Source organism: Rhinatrema bivittatum, chromosome 1, assembly GCF_901001135.1.
Source record: "Rhinatrema bivittatum chromosome 1, aRhiBiv1.1, whole genome shotgun sequence".
NCBI classification, from domain to species: domain Eukaryota; kingdom Metazoa; phylum Chordata; class Amphibia; order Gymnophiona; family Rhinatrematidae; genus Rhinatrema; species Rhinatrema bivittatum.
The window spans coordinates 215,926,649-215,953,032 of record NC_042615.1 but is presented as its reverse complement, the minus strand read 5'-3'; the positions used below and the strand labels follow the sequence as shown (position 1 = coordinate 215,953,032).

The following is a 26,384-nucleotide window of genomic DNA, read 5'->3' as shown; positions in this document are numbered from 1 at the left end:
ATCGGCCTGCCACGGGAAATTTTGTTTTCTCGTGGTTCGGGCCAATTTTATTTCGACTACCCCCGAAACGAAGCCCGAAACCCACCCCAACCCTTCAAATTTAATTAATTGCAACCCCCCCTCCCCACCCTCCCAACCCCCCAAAAACTTGCCAAAATTCCCTGGTGGTCCAGCAGGGGTCCCGGGAGCGATCTCCCGCTCTCGGGCCGTCGGCTGCCAGTAATCAAAATGGCGCCGATGGCCCTTACCGTGTGCAGGGGCTATCGGTGCATTGGCCGGCCTCTGTCACATGGTGGGAGCAATGGACGCCTGTGGGGGGGTTGCAATTAATTAAATTGAAGAGTTTGGGGTGGGCTTGGGTTTTTTTAATGTGCCCTTTCTCCCACCCCCAAAAAAAATACGATAAGAAAACCCACCGGCAATTTTATGGGTTTTCTTATCGTTTCGTCACTACCACCCCCCCCCCCCCCCCCCCCCCGACACGTAACAAAATAGGAAATTTCGTCTCTATTTCCTATTTCGTTGCAAACGAATGCAGATCCCTACTGTGCACTTCCATTCAGAGCACCTGGATTTGATTCTTGAGCAAAAACTCTGCTGCATGCATTCACAGCTTTTGGGAAGAGGAAGTCTCAGCCATCACTCAACAGTGACACTAAGTAGCCAGGCTCAGAGTCCACACTAGCCAGGTTCCAAAGGCAGCTGTTTGTGGCCCTTGACCAAGGACTATTGCTGTGATGGACAGGTTAAGTTGGGAGGGAGGATATAAAAATAGGGGGAAACCCCCCAGGCATTTGTAAATGAAGGCTCATGGCACCTTAGCCCAATAAAGGCCAGATCCAAATGAGCTAGAAGACCCCCCCAAAAAAAGATGAGGTAACTGCTGGGCCAAAAAAGAATAAAAGAAGTAGCCTACTGGTTAGAGCAGAGAGCTGTGAACCAGGGAAACCAGGGCTCAGTCCTGCTGCTGCTCCTTGTGACCTTGGGCAAGTCACTTAACGCTCCACTGCCTCAGGTGCAAACTTAGGGGCTCATTCATAAAGCTGGGCCAGGCCATTTACTGAGCTATCAATGCTGTTATTGCGCAGCAAATGGCATAATATAAAGATTTTCAAATACCATGTGTTAGTCTGGCCCCGGCATCGCATGTATTAAATGAGCTAATTCGCATGCAAATGTATGGTCAGGCATGACATAGGATACTTTAGAATATCTGGATGTCTCATAAACACCAGAAATGAACTTTTTACAAGTGAAGAGGTCATCCTGCATAGATAAATACTATTTAGAATAATTATTCCCCATTACCTTTGTGACAAACATGTTTGTAAGGGTTTGACATAGTTTAAAAAACAGATGTTAAAGCTACTAGTTTCCCCGTAATATATCTTTCACAAAAGCAAATAAAGTGATCCTCCTTACCCTCTAGCATCAGAAGACCCCTGTACATCATATTTAGAGATTCATCATTTATATAGACTTCCAGCCTAGTTACTTCCTCTTGTTTCTCCTCTGGTGAGGACAACCAGAAAGACTGGTCTAGTAACAAATTCTCCATGCAATGATTTAAAAAACCTGTCCAAAAAAAAAAAATCGGGTGAATCAACATAGTGCCATAACCTTTCAAACAATGTCAGCATATAGTGTCAGCCTTGGATAGAGTCTACAGACTCACGCCAGGAACCTAGCAGGCATGGCTCAACACTGACCGACGACACATCGCAAGAGGACAAACTCCCTGATGAAAGGTCTCAATGTGGACCTGAAACATGGCTACGTCGGTGACCCGCTCAACCACCAGATAAGTCGGGGTGTTGTACGAGCTTATTTCTAAGCCATAAGAGACTGCCGATTAAGCCGTTCTAGGTTGTGTCATCAGCGGCTGTGGAGATTTTTTACCCTTCGTTGGGATTAGTACACAAGGCTGCGAGGAGCGTTTGACAGCACTTAAAATTGAAGTGATTTATTTCACCGTAATTAATTATGCATAATGTTTTATAGTAACAGATAAAAAATGATCCAACAAAAAGCTTGTGGATTGTAGCACATTTTGCACATTCATCACATATAATGGTCGGAGGTGGGACGTTTATGATTACAATCAACAGTCATATTACCCCTGGTGGGGATTTATGATAATGCATATGAAACGTTCCGCTCCTTCCAACAAAAATTTTTTTGTCAAATTTTTTTGTCAATAGTTAATCCTTTGCACTCTTACATGAGGATTTGGGAGTTGAACAGAGAATAGTTATATAAGTATCATGAAGGATTTGTTTTGAGGTTTTCATAGTATTGTAAGGATCCTTCTTAAATTGTATTGGTGCCCATTGATAATAGGTTAACATATAATGTGTGACATCACTGCTATAGATGAAGACCTACATTTTAACAGGCATTAGCATTAATGACCACATTATCATGTGCTAATGCAAGCACTATCCAATGCCTCATGTACTAATACTAGTAACACAGGTAACACACATGCTCATTTTTTTTTTTTTTAAATAAATACAATTATGTAAATAACCTCCTTAGGAATTAATGCTGAATTAATATCCTCTATTAATACATGCAAGGCACTCCTAGCATGGGAAAATTAACTATACCACCTGAGGTAGTTAGGAGGGCCATGTTACCATGAGGCAGTGAGTCCAATCTCACCTTCTTCCTTCCCCCCACTCCACAGTCACAATCAGACCTCCAGGTCTTCTCTTCCCAATGCTTAACATCCAGAATGGGTCCCTGGATCTTCATCCTGCTAGACCTCGAATATATCAGTGGTCTTCCATCCTTCCTCAGCCTTACCCCACAGTCATTGACAAAAGATTATGCATTTTTGCTGGGCTTCTACTCCCGGCAAAATATAAAAGTCTCTAGAACTGGTGTTAGTGGGGTTACCACTAACCCCCACCCCACCAAGCCAACACTTAGATCCTCCAGGATCCTGTGATATCTTTACTGGCAGGAGGGAGGTAATGTTTCTTCTGCTGGCAGGGCAACAACAAATTCAAAATGCTGCACACCCACTTCACATCATAATCTAAATTGCATGCAGAAGCATGTATAGTTCAAAGTATGACATACGATCTTCCAAGAGGAGGGACACCGGCTCTCTCTTGCTGGTGAAGGCTTTTCAGGAGCCTGCAGGAATCTGGCAACCCACTAACACCAATACCAGAGTTTATTTTAGGGGTGTGGGGGGGGTTCCAGAAGTCCATTATTGATGTCTAGGGTGAGGAGGTGAAATTGGGGGATGAGGACCTGGAGACCTGTTGTTGATGTTGAGGGTGGGTGGTTAAGAAGAGTAATCCAGGGGCCCGATTGTGGAGTGAAGGGTCTGCGGTCACCAGTCCTATTTCTCAGAGTCGGTTAGGACAGGCTGCAAGGAATAACACAGAATATGCTGGTATTACAATGGCTGTGTTCAGTTTAGCCTGGCCACTGTAAAGCCACTATTTTCTTCATACTCACATGTTGGTACTTCGAGCTTTGAAGCCTGATATACTGCCTATACTAGTCCTTGCACATAACTCACTTTTTACTGCAAGTTCTAACATGGGATAAAATACAGAGACCTCACAGTATTCTCAGTGAGTATCTTAAATTGCTACTCAGAATTACAAAACTTACAAAAACTCCTGATTTGTAAATCTACCCAAGTTTACATCCTGACCACAAGGACATTGTCGAGAACAGGAATTAAGAAGCTGATAATAACTGTATTGAGCCTGATATTTTAAGAAGGCTCAGACCTTGATTTAAGGCATTAAAAAGGATAAATATAGGTGCCTAAGTATGAACAGCTGAATTTAAGCCCCTACATGGCCTTTATGGTGCCTCTGAACACAGAAAAGTTAATGCTTTGCTAAGATTAGGCACCCAACACTAGAAATCAGCACTGAGCATCAGACTAATTTGAGCGGGCTAGAACAGAATACATTTGACCCTTATGAACAGCGACTCTATGGGTTCACCTGATGTGAGCCCGTGAACCTTTCTGATTCAGAAAGGAATGGGGAAGCATGCCAGCCAATCAAACTGAAGTCCGGATTTACTAAGACTTTTCACCCATTCTGTGCTTATAGTACATTTGGCCTTCATTGAAAAAAAAGTAAAAAGTAAAAAATAAAATCTTTACTACTCAGCAGGTTGGGCTTTTGGACAAAGGGCAAATTCATCCTATGTGTGCCCTGTAAACAGAAACGTAAGCAAGAATTCATACCCAAGTCCTAGACTTGGCATGTACAGTGCTAACCTCTGGGATAGCAAAGCCTGACAGCTATCTCTCTTTGATCAGAAGTGTGAAGTGCACACATTTATTCTCTGATACAAAGTGTTATGCATGAGGTAATGTTGGAGTACTTTTAGTCAGTAAATACTGTACATATGCCTACTATTTTTTGCTAACACCGGTTCAGTTACTGCTAAACAAATCAATGATCCATGGAATAATCATGTGGATTTCTTTTTCAGTATGCCAACAATAGATGTTAATGGTCACTGTTTCCCATTAAATGTGTTTGCAACAGCCAGGACAGTTACGAAAGAAGAGCTCTTGAAAATAAGATGGCTTTACCAAGAGAATAGTAAGTAGAAAACTTCCATACTTCTTCGTATGTTTAAACGTCACAATTATTAGATCTTGGTCACTGTGAATGGACAGCAGCCTGGCAGATAGTTCCTAAAAGATAGAAAATTAACTTTGTTCTATAATGATCAATTATAAACACACAAACGTTTAGCCATTGGGGTTAAGAATACAGATCAATATTTGACTTCTACATTCTAATGGTCTGATTCAACTATTAATGTCTCAGTAATCCTACGGAGGTCCCAACATACCTCATATTCCTAGAGCTTGAGCTAATAAACTTACCATTTTTATAACACTACTGGATATATGAGGAGCTGTACAATGGTAATACGTGAAGGATAAGACTCTTTCCAAAAGCCTCACATAAGCAAATCAAACAACAGAGCTTTCCTGAAAAATCTAGGCCTGGACTCTTATGGCAGGGTGAAGGGAACCTCTCTTCACCCAAAGTCCCTTGTGATCTTCTGCCTTAAGGAGCCTGGGTTAAAAGCCTGAAGTTAGACTGAGGAAGTAGTCGGAGCCATCACATAAGCAAATCAAATAACAGAGCTTTCCTGAAAAAAATCACAAAAAGCACATCATTTGAATGGAATTCAGTTATAACTCCTGAGCCCCCAAAAGCATCCCAGAAGCCCAGCAGGAGGAAGAACGGATTTTATCTCCTCTCACTGAGCTGAATTCTAAGTGCCAGCCAGTGCTGCTTTTTAAAAAAAATATCTTGAAGGACAGGAGTGAATCGAGGCCTTGCCTGTTTATCCAGATAACTTTAGGACAGCTATTTTGCCAACATGAGCTATCCAGATAACTTTACCCAGCCAGTGACAAGTGTCAGAATAACGTTTAGCCAAATGTCAGGAACGCCTCCAGCACCATCTTTTTTGTGAGGATACTGAGCTGCTCAGACAAAATTTAGCTGGGTAGCTGGGAGAAATCATCAAATCTTGGGTTTTGGCGGCTAACTCAAAAACTTAGATATACAAACCCTTTGAATATTGACTTCAAAGAACTTCATTCAAAGAGCACCTCAAACCAGTGAGATTTTTTAGTAGGCTTTTCCTGGGATTTTACAACACTTTCATACAGAAAGGTTTATGTCCGGTGCAAATTTCCAGCTATAGCCTGAATACCTATGGCTAAATGTTCAAAAAACTGCACAGTACTGAGATATCTAACCTCAGACTTTAGACACTGGCTAACTCTGGTCCTGCTGCAGAATTATCTAAAGTTAGCCAAATAAACTTATCCGCCTATTTATAAAATAGCCATTATGACGGAGACGTCACAGAGCAGACCCCAAAGGCAGCAGAGGAAATGCTAGAAGTATCTGACAAAGAAAGAAAATCCCCAGAACATAGCGAAGTAAGAGTCAGGAGAACTGCAAAACCCCATATGGACAGGGATTGGGTGTCGGAAGGGAGTTCTGGGGGGTGGGACCTTAGGGAGTTGGGCGGGCCAAGGTCCCTCCCACCTTAGTGCAGGTGGAGTAGATAAAGACAGGAAGGACGTGTGGTTCTCCCTTTTAGAGCTAGCATAAAGAAGCAGCAGGAGGAAGGAAGCTTAGAAGCAGAGGAGCCAGGGTGATTAGCCTAAGCAGAGCTGCAAAGGAGGTAGGATGCACGACGCGGTGGGAGAAGGAATGCCAGCACCTAGTTAGCCAAAGTTAACAAACATCATTTTTCCTTAATTTCAGTGTGGGGGAGGGACACTGCAGGGTTGCTAGGCCAGGAGAAATAACTGCAACAGTTAAGCAACTTCAGTGTTTGTGACTGTGTAAAGCTGCCGTATGGGGGGTTGGCAGCACACCCTATGTAGGGTCTTGAACTTGTTTTCCTGCTGGGCTGGTTGCAGTGTGGACAAGCAAAGTATTAAGAGAGTTTTGAACACTGGATGTCAGGCCTAGGCCTTTTGTGGCAGCCAGGGGTGGCTGGCTTTCACATACCTGGGTGCGGACTGGACTCTCAGAGCCAGATAAACTCAAGACACTCTGACAGACTCGCAGCTTGATCCAGGAACAATTTGGACATTATTGCACATGAACAATAATGGGCATAAGGCAAGCATAAACAACCAACGATAAGTTATCTTCCTCCTGAAGCATTCTGAGTGAAGTGTGCTAATTATTTAAGAGTTTCGCGGGACTCAGGAATCAGGATACTGCAGCGGAACTACCAGCTAAGTGCAAGCTATGTTTTGAGGCACAAGATATCACACCATCTATATTCAATTGTGCTACTGCAGACCCTCTCTTTTTGTGCCCTTTGTATAGAGAACAGGCACAAAAAAGACCACAGTCCATATAGGCAGCCAGAAACCGAAGAATCTTTAAATTAACCGGGTAGGGCAGAAACCCATCTGGCTTTATAGGAGTGTGCTTTCTATAAAACAGAAGGTCATTGAAGGAAGAATGTCCTTGGCTTGAGGTCCTGGAATTTGAACGCAAGGTAGCAGAACAACGTAAGAAGGAGCAAAGACAGGGGACAGAGCCCCAGAATATTAATGACATGTGGGATCACAAGTTGGCACTCCAAAACTGCAATTTTGTTGGTGTCCCACATGCATGACTTATTTATTTATTTTATTTATTTATTTATTTAACATTTTTATATACCGAAATTCATGTAGCAATGTTACATATCAATTCGGTTTACATTATAACATTAACATGCATGTAAGGATGCGGTTACATTGAACAGGGAGATAAACTTGGAACAAGTAACTGGGGAATAAATTACAACGAATAAATAAAGTAGTGCGAGTTCTCCTGCGAAGTTGAGACTAACCTGACTAAATATATAGGTGCTTATAGAAGCTTATAGGATTCGATAGACATGGAACATGGAGCACCTGATTGGATAGATAAGGCAGCGATTAATGGCCTAGATTAAACGCTTGTTCGAATAGCCAGGTTTTGATTCTCTTCTTAAATGTGATTGGGCAAGGTTCCTTCCGGAGTTCTGGCGGTAGAGAGTTCCATTGCGCAGGGCCCGCTGTGGATAGAGCTCTTTTATGTAATGATGTTTTGATAGGAGGGGCAAGGAGGGTATCTCTATACGCTGCTCTTACCGGTCTTGCGGGTATATGTGGTCGAATAGGTATACTGAGATCCAGTGGAATGAGGTTGTGTATGTATTTGTGTATGATTGTAAGTACTTTATAGGAGATTCTGAACTTAATTGGGAGCCAGTGAAGGTTTCTCAAGATGGGGGTAATATGATTTCTTTTGTTAGACTTAGTCAGGATCCTGGCTGAAGCGTTTTGCAGCATTTGTAAAGGTTTTATGGAGTTGGCTGGGAGGCCGAGTAGAAGGGAATTGCAATAGTCAATTTTTGAGAAAATGATTGCCTGGAGAACCGACCGGTAGTCTTGGAAGTGGAGGAGTGGTCTGAGTCGTTTCAGAACTTGTAGTTTATAGAAGCCATCCTTTGTGGTATTATTAATGAATCTCTTTAGGTTTAGTTGATTGTCCATGATGACTCCGAGGTTTCTGACTTGAGAAGAAAAGGAAGGTTGATTAGTAGGGAGTATGTTAGACATTGCATTGTTACAGTCCTGTGAGACGAGGAGAATTTCAGTTTTGTTTGAATTAAGGATTAAGTTGAGGCTCAAGAGCAGGTTGTTGATGGATTGGAGGCAGTTGTTCCAGAAATCTAGTGTTTTTTGAAGAGATTCCATAACCGGGATGAATATTTGTACATCGTCTGCGTAGATGTAGTGGGTTAGTTTTAGTTTGGAGAGGAGCTGGCAAAGTGGTAGAAGATAAATATTGAAGAGGGTAGGGGGTAAGGATGAGCCTTGAGGGACTCCTAGAGAAGAGCGGACTGGGTGTGATTCGTTATTGTTGACTCTGACCTTGTAAAATCTGTTATGTAGAAAAGATTTGAACCAGCCTAGAGCAGTGCCTTTGATGCCGATGTCGGCTAGACGGTCCAGAAGTGTTGAGTGGTTCACCGTGTCAAATGCGGCCGATAGGTCGAGAAGAATGAGTAGACCGGGTTGTTTTTTATCCAGGTTCAACAATATTGTGTCTGTTAGGGAGATTAGGAGAGCTTCTGTGTTTCTGGCTTTTCGGAAGCTGAATTGAGAGGGGGCTAGTATTTTGTTGTCGTCTAAGTACTCCGAAAGTTGCTTATTCACTATTTTTTCTAAGATTTTAGAGATGAAGGGGAGATTAGCAATCGGGCGATAGTTGGCGGGGTCGTCTGGAGACAGGTTGGGTTTTTTAAAGAGAGGTTTGAGAATTGCGAGTTTCAAAGGGTCAGGAACTGTACCTTGCATTAGTGAGCAGTTAATGATGTCGGCAATTGGTTTGGCAACTGTTTTTGAGATGGCAATGAGTAAGTTGGCAGGAATCGCATCTGTGGGGTGTGAGGCAGGTTTGAGCTTCTTTAGGACTGTTTCAATCTCTAAGGAGGAGGTCGGCTCGAATGTTTCCAGACCCATGTTCTGTTGAATATGTGAGGAGTAGGCAGGTGGTGGAAGAGGAGCGTTGTTGGTCTTTAAAGGTCTGATCAAGTCTGTGATTTTTTTCTCGAAGTATGTGGCTAACTCTGAGGCTTTGCTGGCCGCTTGATCGTCCGGATGGTCGTGGGGGAAGATTTGGTGAGAGTCGAGACGAGGGAGAATAAAGCTTTAGGGTCGAAGATGAAGTGGTGTATTTTCTTTGAGAAAAAACCCCTTTTTGTTTGTAGTATGGATATCCGGTAGCGGTGCATGAGGGATTTCTAGGCTCCCAGGTTTGATGAGGATGGGTTCTTTCGCCATGCATGTTCGAGTCTTCTAAGTTCTTGTTTCAGGGTTTTGAGTTGAGGGGTGTACCAGGGTTTCCTGTTGTTAGAATTAGAGAGGAGGGCTTTCGAAGTTAATGGGCACATGAGGTCTGCTACGTTCTTAGTTATTTTGATCCAGGAGGAAGTGGCTGAATTCGCATCCATGAGGTCTATTTTGTCTAATGCAGAGGATAGTTGTGGGCTGAGAGATTCTGGGTTGCATAACTTCCTGGACTGAGGTTTTTTGTACTGGGAGGGGGATGGGTTGGGTGAGCTTGAGAGTAGTAGAGATCAATCTATGGTCCGAGCAGGGGACTGGGGAGTAAGTCGTAGATGAGGCAGTGGTGAGGCTTTCATTTATGAAAATTAAATCCAGTGTGTGTCCCGCTTTGTGTGTTGGAGCTTTGATAATTTGTTTGAAACCCATATATTGAAGTGTGGTGAGAACGGTTTCACAACTGGAGGATTGAGGGGTTTTATCCACGTGAAGGTTGAAATCTCCCATTAATATAGCTGGGGTATCTGTGTTAAGGTGTTTGGCTAACAGTTCAATTAAAGGTGATGGGTCTGATTCTAGGCTTCCAGGAGGGGCATAGATAAGGCAAATTTGAAGGTGTTTAGATTTGAATGTTGCGAATTCCAAGAATGTTGCGAATTCCAAGACTTAAAGACTTTATAATCCAGGTGGAACTGGAAAAGCCTCTACTCCGGCCTTGGTAGATTCCAGCTGCAGGAAAACGCTCGTTCACCAGGACTTACTATTTCAAGGATATATTAACGATAAGAAAATAGAGACAGTAACATATATACATGAGGATGAACAAAAGTGTTCAACTTCCCATGTCCTCTTGATGACCTCCACAGTTCAAGCCATGTTAGAAGCAGCTGTCCTCTCTGAGCTACCATACCCAGTAGTCCTGGATCGAGAGTATCCCTATTTTGTAACCTTATTTATTTTATTTATTTTATTTAAGTGTTTTTTTATACCAATACCCATATTCACATCGTATCGGTTTACATAGAACGTATAGTAATGATAGAGAAAATACATAGAACAATGTATGAGATAACTCATGGGTGTTGGGGACAATACAGCCGGAGGGGGGAGGCTCTTGAGACAGAGCCGGGGTATGTCCCGGGCATGTCTGGATGCTCGACCAGACATGGCTGAGCTGAGAGGGAGGATATGTGATGGAGTGTACCGACTACTCCCTCAGTCTAACTTAAGGAGCCCACTTCAGGCTTTTACCCAGGTCTCCTTAAGGCAGAAGACCGCAAGGGACTTTGGGTGAAGAGAGGTTCCCTTTACCCTGCCATAAGAGTCCAGGCCTAGATAGCATGTGAAGGCCCCCAGGGGGCTGGTAGGACCTCACAATACACTCAGACAGTGAGCGTTTACCTGTTAGTTGTGCCCAATGCAAAGTGAGTTGCTATTTTGATTCTTGTATCTTGGAAGCACCATAAATAAATATCTGCACCATAACTAAGCTGGTCCAGTCTTATTGTATTCCTGAACTATTCCTGTGGCCACAGCAGGCCTGAATATGCTACATTCCCTTTGAAAATTAATGGGTACATACTAGGAATGTGAATTTGTTTTAACTAAATTTGCAAAACACAACAAATAAGGGTGAATTAGTTTCATTCGGTGGCCCCAAAACAAATTGTGGGCCCCCGCCCGAATTAAATGAAGCCCAAAGCAGGGACTGCAGTCTAACCCAGGCATGATGCCAGTGCCTTGGCCTAGGCCTAGGCCTGAAGCCGGTATTTTGCCTAGAACATAGGCCTAGGCTGTGGCCTAGGCACAAGTGCAACACCAGGGTCTCAGCCTAGGCCCCACCCCTTGAAAAATGACTTACCTGATCCATCAGTTATTCGAAGCTGCGGCCAGGCCGGCTCCTGATGTTGGGACCTTGGCCTATGCCGGGTCCTGGTCCAGAAGCTGGGTCTCAATGCCTGGGCCTTGGCCTAGGCCTGATGCTGCAGCCCGGTCCAGAAGCCAGGTTCTGATGCCTAGGCCTCAGCTCAGGCCTGACGTTGGGGTCTGGTTCAAAGTTAACTCACTCTTGCACATTCTCTCCAGGGGAAGATGCCATTTTGCTGTACGACACACCTTCCCCAGCGGAGAGCATCATTACCAACAAGAAAAAAGACAGAAGACCTACAAAGAGGACGTCTGAGGCCCGGGCTCTGGGCCTGGGCCTAATCCTAGGCAAAGACCCAGGCATCAGGATCCGGCCTCCAGAACAGGCCCTGGCATTGGGCTACAGCCTCTGGGTCGGGCTGTGCATTGGGACCCAGCCACTGAGCCAGGCCCTGGTCTAGGCAGAGACCCAGGCATCAGAACCCAACCTCTGGACTAGGACCTGTTGTCAGGCCTGAGCACAGGCTTTGGCCTAGGTTGAGGCCTGGGTTGAGGCCCCAGTGTCTAGCTTAGGGCCTGGTGTCAGGCCTAGGCATTGGGACCAGGCCTCCAAGTCTCTGCCTTGCGTAGAGCCTAGGCTGAGATCATGGCAACCTACCACTATCTTGGCCTATGCAAGGCAGAGGCTTTGCCTTGGGCATAGGCCTCGCCTACTGGCCATGGCGTTTTTACAGGTGGGAGAGATGGGTGATGAGGACAGAAGGCCCCGTTTCCTTTTTTTTTCATCTTTGGATTGGCTTTTTCTTAATGTTTGATTCATTTTTTGTAAAAAAGAAAGAAAAAATGAAACATTAAATGAAACAAAATCCTGGGGGGAAACATCTCAAAAACGAAATAAAAAAAGAAACACATTATTTACTCCTGCACATCCCTAGTACGTACTAATACTTGAAGGGCATACTAACCCTCGTGTGGCACTTCTATACCTGCATGGGAGTAGGTGTAAAATGTTTGCACATACATTTAAACACTTACTTAACTCTGCCCCTCAGAACACTTCTTTCAAGCATGCATAAAATAAAGCATGCCATTACTTCCAGAAGTACTTTTACATGAACATCTTCCAGGGTGATTTTCAAAAAGTCTATATATATATATGCATGCATGCTATGCGCATGCATGCTTTCAAAATTCACTCCTAGATGCCTAATTGTTTAGAATAGCATCAAATGGAGTTTTATACAATATCCAAATTAAAAGATAAAAATGCTTAAGTTAATTTGCCACACTGAGTCAGACCAAAAGGTCCATCAAGCCCAGGATCCTGTTTCCAAAGTGGCCAATCCAGGTCATAAGGCAGAATCCCAAGGAGTAGATAGGTTTCTTGCTTCTTATCCCAGGGATACGAAGTGGATTTCTGCAACACTATCTTAATAATGGTTTATGGACTTTTCCTCCAGGAACTTGTCCAAATCTTTTTTAAATGCAGCTACACTGATAGCTTTCACCACATCCTCTGGCAATGAATTACAGAGCTTAATTATGTGTTCAGTAAAAATTTTTTATCTTATTAATTTTAAATTTATCAGCTAGTAACTTCCTTATGTGTCCCCTAATCTTTGAACACTTTGAAAGATTTAGCAACTGATTAACATTTACTTGTTCCACTCTACTCATTATTTTATAGACCTCTATCATATTTCCTCTCAGTGTCTCTTCTCCAGGCTGAAGAGTCCTTACCTCTTTAGCCTTTCCTCATAGAGGAATTGTTCCATCCCTTTTATCATTTTGGTTGCCCTTCTCTGTACCTTTTCGAATTAGGTCCTTTGCTACCGGGTGTGTAAACCGTACAATTGCACAGGGTAGCACACCCAATGGGGCGGCCTTGGGAGCAGGGAGAGGCCCGGGTTGCCACTGGTGAACCCATTCCCATTGATGGCGGAAGAAGTGAAGGTTCGTGGTGCTGCCTGTGGGATCGGGTCCACCGGTGTCAGAAGAAAAAGTCAAATCCAGGTGCTCCTCCTCTTTCCTGCCTGCACGGCCCCGGAAGAAACATGTTAAGAACATGCCATACTGGGTCAGACCAAGGGTCCATCAAGCCCAGCATCCTGTTTCCAACAGTGGCCAATCCAGGTCATAAGAACCCAGCAAGTACCCAAAAACTAAGTCTATTCCATGTTACCATTGCTAGTAAAAGCGGTGGTTATTATCTAAGTCAACTTAATTAATAGCAGGTAATGGACTTCTCCTCCAAGAACTTATCCAATCCTTTTTAAACACAGCTATACTAACTGCACTAACCACATCTTCTGGCAACAAATTCCAGAGTTTAATTGTGCGTTGAGTAAAAAAGAACTTTCTCCGATTAGTTTTAAATGTGCCATATGCTAACTTCATGGAGTGCCCCCTAGTCTTTCTATTAATCTGAAAGAGTAAAAAACTGATTCACATCTACCCGTTCTAGACCTCTCATGATTTTAAACACCTCTATCATATCCCCCCTCAGCCGTCTCTTCTCCAAGCTGAAAAGTCCTAACCTCTTTAGTCTTTCCTCTTAGGGGAGCTGTTCCATTCCCCTTATCATTTTGGTAGCACTTCTTTGTACCTTCTCCATCGCAATTATATCTTTTTTGAGATGCGGCGACCAGAATTGTACACAGTATTCAAGGTGCAGTCTCACCATGGAGCGATACACAGGCATTATGACATTTTCCGTTTTATTCACCATTCCCTTTCTAATAATTCCCAACATTCTGTTTGCTTTTTTGACTGCCGCAGCACACTGAACCGACAATTTCAATGTGTTATTCACTATGACGCCTAGATCTCTTTCTTGGGTAGTAGCACCTAATATGGAACCTAACATTGTGTAACTATAGCATGGGTTTTTTTCCCCTATATGCATCACCTTGCACTTATCCACATTAAATTTCATCTGCCATTTTGATGCCCAAGTTTCCAGCTTCATAAGCTCTTCCTGCAATTTATCACAATCTGCTTGTGATTTAACTACATTGAACAGTTTTGTATCATCAGCAAATTTAATTACCTCACTCATCGTATTTCTTTCCAGATCATTTATAAATATATTGAAAAGTAAGGGTCCCAATACAGATCCCTGAGGCACTCCACTGCCCACTCCCTTCCACTGAGAAAATTGTCCATTTAATCCTACTCTCTGTTTCCTGTCTTTTAGCCAGTTTGTAATCCACGAAAGGACATTGCCACCTATCCCATGACTTTTTATTTTTCCTAGAAACCTCTCATAAGGAACTTTGTCAAATGCCTTCTGAAAATCCAAATACACTACATCTACCGGTTCACCTTTATCCACATGTTTATTAACGCCTTCAAAAAAGAGAAGCAAATTTGTGAGGCAAGACTTGCCCTGGGTAAAGCCATGTTGACTTTGTTCCATTAAACCATGTCTTTCTATATGTTCTGTGATTTTGATGTTTAGAACACTTTCTACTATTTTTCCTGGCACTGAAGTCAGGCTAACCGGTCTGTAGTTTCCCGGATCACCCCTGGAGCCCTTTTTAAATATGGGGGTTACATTAGCTATCCTCCAGTCTTCAGGTACAATGGATGATTTTAATGATAGGTTAGACATTTTTACTAATAAGTCTGAAATTTCATTTTTTAGTTCCTTCAGAACTCTGGGGTGTATACCATCTGGTCCAGGTGATTTACTACTCTTAAGTTTGTCAATCAGGTCTACCACATCTTCTAAGGTCACCGAGATTTGGTTCAGTCCATCTGAATCATTACCCATGAAAACCTTCTCCAGTATGGGTACTGGAGCCTCACAGGCAGGAGCCTCGCAGGCAGGAAGGAGGAGGAATCTCATTGGCAGCCTGAGAAGGCAATGATCCAAAAGTCCAGCAGGAGGAGGAGTGAGGTGGCAGAAATGGAGCTTGAGCAGCAGTTGAATGTGGACACTGTTCCTCACCAGAGGCTACAGAGGGGAGCTTGGGGAGATTCGGCAGGCTGATGCTGGCGGAGGCTCCCTCCCAGGACAGGCACCAGATGCTCATTCCACGCAACTCCCGTTGACCGACCATGCCCCTGTCCACCCCACACCAGCCAATCAGCAGCTCTTACGAGCCTCACACTTCCGGTGGCAAGCGGGAAGGGGTGGGGCCTGCCGTCCCAAATTTAAATTTTGGGGGGAAAGTTCAGTGGCGGGCAGAGTAGTTTACCTGAAATTTGGGTGTTATGGTCTTTTGTGAAAAGGAAGTCAAGTATGATTGCCAAATAGGGTTGTCAACTTTTAAAAATAGAAAAAACAGTCAGGCTCCTCAGACCTTCTCATGCACTCTATCTCCTCCCTTTCCTCAACCCCTTCTCCTCAGCTCCCGACCAAGAACTTTTCTCATGAAGCTGGGGGCTAATCCTTGGCCCAGATATGACAGCAGTGGCAGGTAGTGAAGGAATGCAGGCCAAGGCCTGGCTTCCAGGCACAATAATGGATTATGACCCTATAGACTCCTTAGGCAGCAAGACATTGGGGCCCCCTGTCCCTGTAGGTTGACTGTTATATAGGCCATATAATTGTTGATATGTGGGGGTGGGGGATCCTAGACGTGTACCTAATGTGCCTATTGGGTAATCCAGCACTATACAGGAGGCAGAGCCTGGGAGAGAAGTGGAGCAGAGCATGAACTTCCTCGCTACCTGCCCCTGCTGTCACAGTTAAGCCTAGTACCAGCCTTTGCTTTATAAGTGTGGGAAGCGGGGGAGGAGATAGTGGCAGATTGGAGAAGAGGGTTGGGAGTGGAAGCAGATCTGGGGTGGCCGGATGTGCATACCGAGCATTTGCACGGGGTGGCACACCCGGGGGAGGCAGTGAGCCGGCGTCAGCCGGAGAGGCCATGGGACCACCGACAGCCGAAGGAGAGAGGCTGCAAGCCGCCAGTGCTCAAGCCACCACCGACCATCGGAGAGGCCGTGTGCGCTCACGCATTCACACAACTTCCGCTCCCCCCCCCCCCCCCAATCAGGAAGGCCTGCAGGGCTATAGTGGAGCTCATCCCGCCACGGCCTGAAAATGTCAGAAGACCATGTGTATATGTGTGTGTCTGAGAGCCTGTGTGTTTGTGTCTGTGTGAGAGCCTGTGTGCATGTTTGTTTGTGTGCCAGTGAGAGCCCATTTGTCACATATAGGCTTTCACAGGCACACACACACATAATGTATCTGTGAAGGAGAGGGAGCCTGTGTATGTAAGAGAGAGGGAGTGTGTGTGAGAATGAATGTGTTAGTGCGTGTGCGTGTGCGTGTGTGTGTGTGTGTGTGTGTGTGTGAGAGAAGATAAAATTTGGGCGTCCCTACCTCCCCCAATCCATGCCAATTTTAGGGTGATTGGAAATCAGAAGATCACAGGTATGGAAAGCAGGAGATGTTTTTTTATTCCTTATTAGTTTTAATTACTGGGTGTAATTTGTTCTTTTCAAATATTTAATTTTGGGGGGGAGAGAAGAGAACATTTTTTAATTATTGGATTTTTTATTCATCAGATATTTTGAAATATTTTATTGGTGTTTGGAAAATTTTGTGTTCTTTTCATTAACTTTTTTGAAATATTTATTCTTTTTATGAATATGAGTTTACTATTATGGTTGTTTGATATTTCTTGATTTTATTATTTAATGTTTTTATGAAGAATAGTAATATTTCTGTTTTTCCATTGTTGCTCTGCATATAGTGGCTGGCTTGTTGTGGGTTCCAATTCAGTTTTTCTCAGCATGTTTCTGTTTCTACTTTCTGTTCTCTTTATTCTGTATTTGGTGAGGGTCTGTCTATGTTCTGCATATGTAATCAAGGTGAGGTATTTTGTTGGAATCATTTTCTGTGAAGGGATCTATAGCAGTGTTGCCTTTTCATAGATAAGGTTGTTAGGGTTGTTTTGGTATGGGAGGTTTACTATAATGTCATGGTAATTGTGTTTGTTCATGGCTTTCTGAGGACCAAGCTCACACCCAATACGCATTATAAAAAGTCTAATTCCACAGTGAGTTATAAATGTCGTTTGTAGAGAGTTTTCTAGTTGGCACCACAGGAGTGCATGTAAATATAATATGCTTGTTGTGTTATTTTTGCCTCAGCAGACTGTACTTCTGAATATTCTTTTTCATATAAAATTTATTATAAATGCATAATTTAATTGTGTGTGTCTGTAAAGGATGAGTGGTGTGGGGGTAGAGTATGTTTAAGGCTGTACGGTTTGCCTAGGATACCTTATACCCTTCCCTATCCATGGGTTCTGGGGTGGGGGTGGGGCATGTCAGTTTGGAGGACGGCACTGGACTTTATTTGTTGGGCCCAGGACAGGCACTGAATGAATTGTGGTGGGGGGGTGGGGGGTTGGGGGGGGGGGGGGGGGGCAACATAGTAATTTTTCACACAGGGCAGCAAAAAAGCTAGTACCAGCCCTGTTTCTAATTCTGCTATATCTTTTTTGAAATGTGGTGACAAGAACCGCACACAGTACTCAAGATGAACCTCATCTTGAGTAATGCCTCTGTATTGAACCATGGAGCAATACAGAGGAATTATGATATTCTCTGTTTTATTCTCCATTCCTTTCCTAATAATTCCTTGCATTCTATTTGCTTTTTTGGCTGCTGCTGCACACTGGGCAGAAGATTTCAACTTACTATCAACGATGACCCTTAGATCCATTTTCTGAACGATGACTCCTAATTTTGAACTTTGCATTGTGTAGCTAAGTGCATCACTTTGCCACATTAAATTTCACTTGCCTGCCCAGTCTCCCAGTTTTGCAAGGTCTTCTTGCAATTTCTCACAATCCTCTTGTGATTTAACAAATTTGAATAATTTTGTATCATTGGCTTTTGAGCATCAACATTGGATAGCCAATATTAATTGATAATTCCATTTTAAGGCTCCTAACATAACTGGCTTAGACACATATCTATATATCTTTGAAAATATAATCCCATATGATTTGGAACAAGAAGTGTTTTGAATTTATGTCCAGATCTGTATAACCAAAAACCTGAAAAATGCATAGTGCTTCATGGAAGCACATGTAACTCATCTGGTTTCTAGGATATCCATATTGAATACTCATGAATGAGATTTGCATGTGTTGAAGACTCAGTGTATGTAAATTTATCTCATGCATATCCATTGTGGCTGTACAGAAAACCAAACCAGTTAGGTATGCCTCCAGGACTGGATTGAGAAATACTGGCTTACTAAGCACAAACTCATGTGGCTATCACTGACTGTTTCCTTTTGCTTGTACTTTAGAAGGCAAAGGATGCCAGAGTTCAGTGTCCCTCCAAGAGTTATGTCTATGAACTCTGCATCAATCTCCATACTTTATATTTTTTGAATAAAGATCATAAAGCAATCTCCTGTCTCTTTAAGAGCCTCAATAGTTCGTTCACTACAGAACTTTCAGTGAAGCTAATTAAATATTAATTTAGCACCACAGGTACCGTTAGTGTCATTGTGGCCACAGTACAATTCACACTATTCCTTCTCACAACAGATTCACAATCCTATACTATAATATACAAATGAATCACATTTTGGAATTTTATTTTCAAATGGAATGCCAACAGTTCAGTTCAAGTGTGACTGAAATTTCCAACTATGCATTTATAGAAACCCCAGGCCTGTAAATCCAGCAGGTTACTTGAGACTTAATCATGCATATAAATTACCTTGTGCAGCTGAAAATGGCAGACAGAATTGCACTTTCTTATAACACCAAACCTTTTACCATGTTTGTGAACATGTGTTCATTGTGTTTGTCTGTGTACAGACAAACTGGAAGAATAGGGCTACTACAGTCATAACAACAACAAAAAAATAATCTCTCAAGATTTTAAGTATTTTTATGCTCATTCTGAAATCTTGAGAGTGGAGAATTGGCTGGATTATTTAGAAAGACAGATGATCACAGTAATCCCCATCTTAATAAAGCCACGTTTTAGCAAGCATAAACATGCAGTATTTCTGAATTGTCAAAGAACAAAAGGAAGAAAAATGAATTTGGGAAAGACAAGAAAACATGATTGTATTTCGGTACTGTGGTTCAGCTTTCATAAATCCACTGCAACATAACTGTGCATAGGGTGTTTTTATGTATAAGAAGTAAATATTGGGGCGCTGGGAATTATTTGATGGTTGTAACAGCTTGCAGTGTTATCCTTTCCTGTGTTGTGTTTTCACATATGTAGCATTTGTACTGAAAATATATGTCAAAGAAGAGCTAGACTCACACCAAAGACTGCCATCACCTCCTTGCTGTCGTTCTCCAACAAACGAAGCTTTGCCCTGAGCTTTTCCTGCATGTATGGGTCTGGAAGCCCATTCTTTTTTCTTACCATGAGTAGCGTTAAGGAAATATCTGAAAAGGAGCAACTAAAAATTATGACTCACAATCACTTAAGCAGTGTGAATTCATCTTATAGGCACATCCCTGGGATTCTATGAGATTGTGCACACAAGAGAAAGCAAAGATGCTTACCTGTAACAGGAGTTCGCCAAGAGCATCAGGATGTTAGTCCTCACATATGGGTGACATCATCAGATGGAACCCGACACGGAAAACGTCTGTCAAAATTTCTAGAAACTTTGACTAGGCACACTGAGCATGCCCAGCATGCCCTATACCATGCGTCCACTTGGAGTCCCTCTTCAGTCTCGTAATAAGAATTACAATAAAACAAAAAGTAGAAGAAACCCAACTCTGTGGGGTGGCGGACTAGTTTTGTGAGGATTAACATCCTGCTATCCTTGGAGAACACGTGTTACAGGTAAGCAACTCTGCTTTCTCCAAGGACAAGCAGGATGGTAATCCTCACATATGGGTAAATCCCTAGCTACAGGCTGCTCTTGAACACAGGAAAGGACCAACAGTCACCTAACCAGGTGCCAAAAGGTAAAACAACACTGGTGCTATTGGTAACAGAGAGGGAAACAGTCTAATCCCAAACAATGGGCCCTAGGTTGGGAGAGTTGGGTTCTACACCTCATACAGGTTCCTGAGGACATATTGGCCAAATCTACTGTCGTGTCGGCCATCCCTAACCAGACAGTAATGGGATGAGAATGTGTGGAGAACTCAACATCACTGCCTTGCAGATCACACTGCCTTACGGAGCCTTGACACGATCCCCAAGATGCAGTCCCGCCTGGGCATAACAGAAGGAAATGCAGTCTCCTAGCCAATTGGAAAGTGTCTGTTTGGCAACAGCAATGCCCAAACTATTCTTATCAAAAGAAATAAAAAGTTGGATGGACTGTCTATGGGCTTCTGTCCACTCTAAGTAGAAGGCTAAGGCTTGCTTGCCATCCAAACTGTACAGTGCTTGTTTACCTTGGTGCGAATGGGACCTGAGAAAGAAAATTGACAGGATGATTGACTGGTTAAGATGGAAATCCATCACCACCTTAGGTAGGAACTTAGGGTGTGTACGCAAGACCACCCTGTCATGAAATAATTTAGTATAAAGTGAATAAGTCACTAAGGCCTGGAGCTCGCTGACCCTACACGCTGAAGTGACTGCAACCAAGAATATGACCTTCCAGGTCAGGTACTTCAGGTCATAGGAGCGCAGCAGCTCGAAAGGAGCTTTCATCAGCTGAGCTAGTACCATGCTGAGGTCCCAAGACACGGGGAGGCCATAGAGGAAGCTTCAATTGAAGCAGGCTTCCTTCATGAAATGTACAACTATAGGCTGTACAGAGATGTGCGTACCATCTACACTGTGGTATGCACTACCACAGTGTAGATGGCAACTTAGTGCCAATCACACTAAGATGAACCCTGACAGAGTTGGCTTTTAAGCCAGCCTCTGATAGGTGTAGACAGTAGTCAAACAATTTTTGTGTTGGGCAGGAGAACGGGTCTAGGGCCTTCTGTTCACACCACATGGAAAGCCTCCTCCACTTCAGACCATAGAACTTCCTAGTGGAAGGCTTTCTGGAAGCTATAAGGACCCAAGACACCTCGACAGAAAGATTAAGCGGCTGCAAGATTAACCTTTCAACATCCAGGCTGTGAACGACAGGGCCTGGAGGATGCCACTGCCTGCCCTGATCTTGTGTGATGAGATCCAGGGAAGTCCCCAGACTGATCAGTTTCCAGGTGTACAACTCCAGCACGAGTGGAAACCAGACCTGTCTTGGCCAATGAGCGGCGCTGAGTAGTGGGTCTGAGAGCGCTTGGCCCTCTTGGGACGGATTCAACCACCACCGATTGGTGGGGCAGCTGATGTTTATCGACTTCAACAGCCTTCTGGATGATGTAAACCCTGTCCACCTTCCTGTTCATGGGAGACACTGTGAGGGCGTATTCCGAAATTCTCAGCAGCAACTCTATAAGTATCTCATATACTGGGACCACCACGATCTTCTTAGGAGGCTCCACGAACTGAAGAACCTCAAGCATTTTGTGTCTGGCATCTTCTTCAGTCAAAAGCTGGAATGGAATGACCTCTGTCATCACCTTGACAAAGCCTGTGAATGTTAAGTCCTCAGGCAGGGACTTCCTCCGCTCCTCTGGAGGAGAAGGATCTGACAGGAGACCATCTGAATCTTTGGAGGAGGACTTCATCTGATCATCCCCCAGGGGTCATAGGGCTCCTCATCCTCATTGTAATCCACAGAAGATGAGGCCCTAGATGCTCAGACTCTTTGTTTCCACCAGCCTTGATGGAGCTTTCTCTTCGGAGGACCCGGCGATGAGCACCGTTTTGGTAGGGGGATGCTTCGATGCCCCGCTGGTCATTGATGCCATCCTGGGAACCAATACCAGCTGGGCTGGTAAAGTACTGATAAGCACTTTGAGTTTCTCCACAATTGGTACGATCACGGGTGCCACTGGCTCTGGTGCCATTGGTGCTGTGGGAACAGAGCCCTGCAGTGCTCGCTCCACCGCTAGCTGGACATGACACTTCAGCTCCTCCTCAAATGTTGCTGATGCCAACACCAACTGGGAGGAATGAGGGGTGGCCAGATCTTCTTCGGACCTGTGAGGGGGCTCAGCAACTATTACCAGGACCAGTGGAGACCAGCACGATGGAGGTTTGGCACTCCTCGCCACAGGGCTGCTTCGAGGGCATTGTGGCAAAAGCTGATGCGCCCCCATGCCTGGCCCAATGGGTCAACAGTAACCAGTGCTAATGCTTTTTGGTCTTCCCACGATTCTCGGCCAGGTCTTTCCCCAGTGCTGAGATCAAGGATGATGAACCTGATGTCCTCATTCCAAAGGAGATTGACAACACTCGGTCTCCAGCACCCTTATCCACCAGCGACGACAAAACTGATGGTGCCATTGGCACAATGTCCATCAATGCAGCTCTGAGGTCCTCTGATGCAGATGCCGCAGATTCCAATGCCGATGGGTTGGACGTCTTCAACCTGAAGAGATTGTCCATCTTGTCGAGTCAAAGCCAATGTCCCTAGGCACTCAAGCTCAACCCCCTTCGTGATGCGATGCCCCCAGGCAGAGGATGCAAATTTCACGTGGATCAGTGATCGACATGTCCTCAGGCACTGGGGGACATCAGCAGAAGCCAGACACGGCCATGATGGGATGAAACAACCAGGAGAAAAATTGATCGATAGTGGTGGGCACTGATGGAAGACTGCCACCAAAGCACCACCGAAGCAGGGGGGAACAACTTTGAAAGAAAACTCACCTGAACACCAAAAACCCTGCATGGGGACAATACAGGGAGGCACAGAGAGAGACCTAGTGAGGGCTATTGAAGAGAAATGGCAAAAAAAAACCCCAGCAAAAAACGAAGTTTTACAAGGCAAAAGGCCACTTTTTTTTAGAGCTCAATCCAACCGCGAGGCTGATAGCTCCATGAAGAGGGCACCTGTGTGTATGCATGGTATAGGGCATGCTGGGCATGCTCTATGTGCCTAGTCTACTTTCTAGAAACTTTGACAGAAGTTTTCCATGTTGGGCTCCACTTGATGATGTCACACATCTGTGAGGACTACCATCCTACTTGCCTTGGAGAATGTGAAATACAAATTCAATTTAATTATGTGATTCTATAGCTTTACAGGTGAATTTTCAAAATTGTACATGCATAAAAATTAGCATATATACATGTAAATAGCCTCTGCGCGAGAATTCCATATTTTTTAAAAGTAGAAAATACGCATGTATATTCACTTTCACGTATACATGTGTGCAAAATCGGCAGTCTAGGGCTATTATCAACACTTACATGCATAAGTTGCTATTTTAAAAGACTTGGCAAATGTTTGTGCAACTTACTTGCTTATTTTTACACCTGCTAATTATCTGGTATAAGTGATATTAAACATATTCAGTGTGTACTGTTGGAAGGTCTGGGTTAACCGGGTGATGTTCAGGCTAAAGAACCAAGAGGGTCTCGATGACCTGGAAAAGGATTGGCAAACCGGTGGACTAGTTGGTAAAACTGGTAATTTCCTTGATGCGCATGTTTTAAAATTGGCTGACTTATGTATATAAATCACGCTAAAAGCAAGTAAGTCCAACTTTAATTTTGCATGTAAAATATACACACATATATTTTTAAACAAGTGTGAAAGAATGCACATCAATGCATTGCATGTGCTTGTGCGTAAGTCTACAAACACACATTTTATAAAATGCGCGTATATCATACAGGCGAGTTATAAAATACTAGGGAAAAACTACGAGTGGCCATATTACATGTGTATATGCCACCGTGCACATCGGTTTGAAAGTTATCTTCCCTGAAGTCCATATTCAAAAGCCATTTAGATGGATAAATCAAAAGTTATCCATCTACATGGCAAATGTGGCATATCGGCCACTTATCCATGTAACGTATAGCCAGATAAGTAGTTATCCGGCTATAATTTAGCTGGATAAAAAAGGTGCATTTTGGGGATGTTTGGAAAGGCCCCAGATATCCGGCTATCCCAGCCAAATGTAGGGTATATCCGGCTAGGTTAGCTGGATAACTTTCGACCTTCTTCCGAGCAGGTCTAAAGTTATCCGAGCACACAAGTCTGGATAACAAACATGTTAAAATGATATCCTGCTAAGTAGCGCTGCCAGGAGCTAAGACTACAGGGTGGCGAGTCCCCTCCCTCCTCGCACCAAAGCGTGATAATAAAGTCTCCTGGCTATAGTCTCCTACTCCCAACCCTCGCCCCCTCTCCCCAAAGCTTTCTAAATCTTGAAAAAGTGCCCTCCAGCCCCCGGTGGTGATTGTTACCAACCTTCTGACTGCCTCCCCGCCTTCCCTCCCACAATGAATCATGGCACCTGCCCCCCCCCCCCCCCACCTCCACTCTCCTCTCCTTCCCATCCTGAACAAAACCTTTCTTTTTTTTTTTTAATCTGAGCCGGGAGAGGGGGACCCTCCGCCCCACTCCCAGCGCTTCCAGTGCTCCTCTCACAGCGGCAGCACTGGATGCGTAAACCTCAACCTAAGCTTACACTTCCAGCACGGCCACTGTCAGAGCAGCGCTGGATGCGCCGGGAGCGGGGCGGAGGGTCCCTCTCTCTCCCTGCACAGATAAGAAAACGTTATTGGCCAGGATGGAGAGGAGAGGGGAGGTGAGGCAGGCGCCATGATTCTTCATAGTGGGTGGGTAGGTGGAGGGATGGCTATGGGGCAGCCGGAGTGTTTAACAATCACCACTGGAGGGACACTTTTTTCAAGTTTTCAAAAAGGTTTGGGGAGGGGTGGAGGTAGATGACTATGGCCTGGAAAGACTTTAACATCATGCTTTGGTAGGGTGGGGGGTGAAGGGAGAGGATTGGATGCCCTCTAGTCTTACCTTTATTTTGAGGGTCATGACAGCGCTACTTAGCTGGATATCTTTTAAAGATATCCTGTTAAGTAGCGTGTTATCTGGCCACACAAGGCCAGATAACTTTAGTGTTGTGTCTGTGGACCCTTGGGATGGAGTAAGATTGGCTCTACCTGCAGGGAGGAGCCCTGCAGGTTCTCATTGCCAGCAGGCGGACCCAAACAAAACAGAGATTGGTCTAGAGTTTCATCTGTACCAGCCCTCGTTCTCCTCGGGTTGAGCCTTTGGATGCCGGGGCTGGCAGGACTTAAGAGAAGATCTCTCTGGAGATGGCTAGGATCATGGTTCAAGGGCAGGCTATGGTCAGAGGCAGGCAGCGGTCAGGTACAGTGAGAGTCCAGGCAAGGGTCGAAACCAGATATCCATCCAAGGAGGAGGAAGAGGGATGGACAGGGCTGAAGCAGGTAAGGCAGGAGTCGGCCAGGCAGATGAAGGTTGGAACAGGCTGGGCAGACAAAGGCAGGAAGCAACACGCAATACAGGATGTAGCTGAAACTGTTGCTGAGCCAGGGTGCATCGGAGGGGGCTGCCCTTATATGGTGCCAAGATTGGTGATGTCATCAGTAGGGGGCCATAGGGACTTCCCCGCTGCGGTCCCTATGGCTGCATTGGGCTCACGTGTGCCTAAGGGGAGTAATGAGGAGCAGGAGCTAGCAGAAAGAGCAGTGGCAAGCCCAGCCACAGAGATGAGAGTGGCGACTCATGGGGGCACCCCGCGAGCCATCGAACGCAATATTTAGGTTGGTTATGTTCAGCGGGACGTTTATTTCACTGAATGTATGGGACAAGATATCCGGCTAACCTTAGCCGGATATCTTGTCCACTAACTGAATACGAAACTCCCCCCTCCCCCCCCCCCCGCGTCTACTTAATTTCAAATTGTACAGTATTCCTCGTGTGAAATATATTGTCTCTGTTATATAGGAGCTTGTTCTTATGAGCAGGACACTGAATGCAATTAATGTTAATAGTGAAGCTATGCAAAGATAATAATAGCAGAGGAATTTGTTATTCATGAGCCATAAAGCTTTATTAACTGGACACAGCTCATTAGTTTAGCAAGTTCTGCATTCCAGAAAAATAAAAAAAGCAATAACTCAAAAGGGGGGGAGGCGCTGTAAATTGTCTTAGGAGGCCGTTGTGTTAATTTCTATAGAATTTTATCAAGTGCTAGTACCAATACTACAACCAGTTAGTTGCATATTTGTATTGTAATTTAGTATTAAAGCCGAGGGTTAGTGAATTCTTACAAGGTCAAGGCAGGAATGTAAGTGAGAAGGAAGCTAGGGCAGGGAGATTAAAAAGGTTTGATGTTTTATGTGATCT

General features: G+C 44.2%; 1 protein-coding gene across 1 annotated transcript in view; it reads right to left on the bottom strand.

Moving 5' to 3' along the window:
- Positions 1-26,384, bottom strand: part of SH3TC1 (SH3 domain and tetratricopeptide repeats 1) — a 140,027-nt gene that overhangs the window by 63,382 nt on the left and 50,261 nt on the right. Inside the window, 4 exon segments of the mRNA XM_029591728.1 lie at positions 1,423-1,575; positions 4,580-4,624; positions 4,627-4,684; positions 19,484-19,611. Coding sequence (XP_029447588.1) covers positions 1,423-1,575; positions 4,580-4,624; positions 4,627-4,684; positions 19,484-19,611 — 384 coding nt within the window.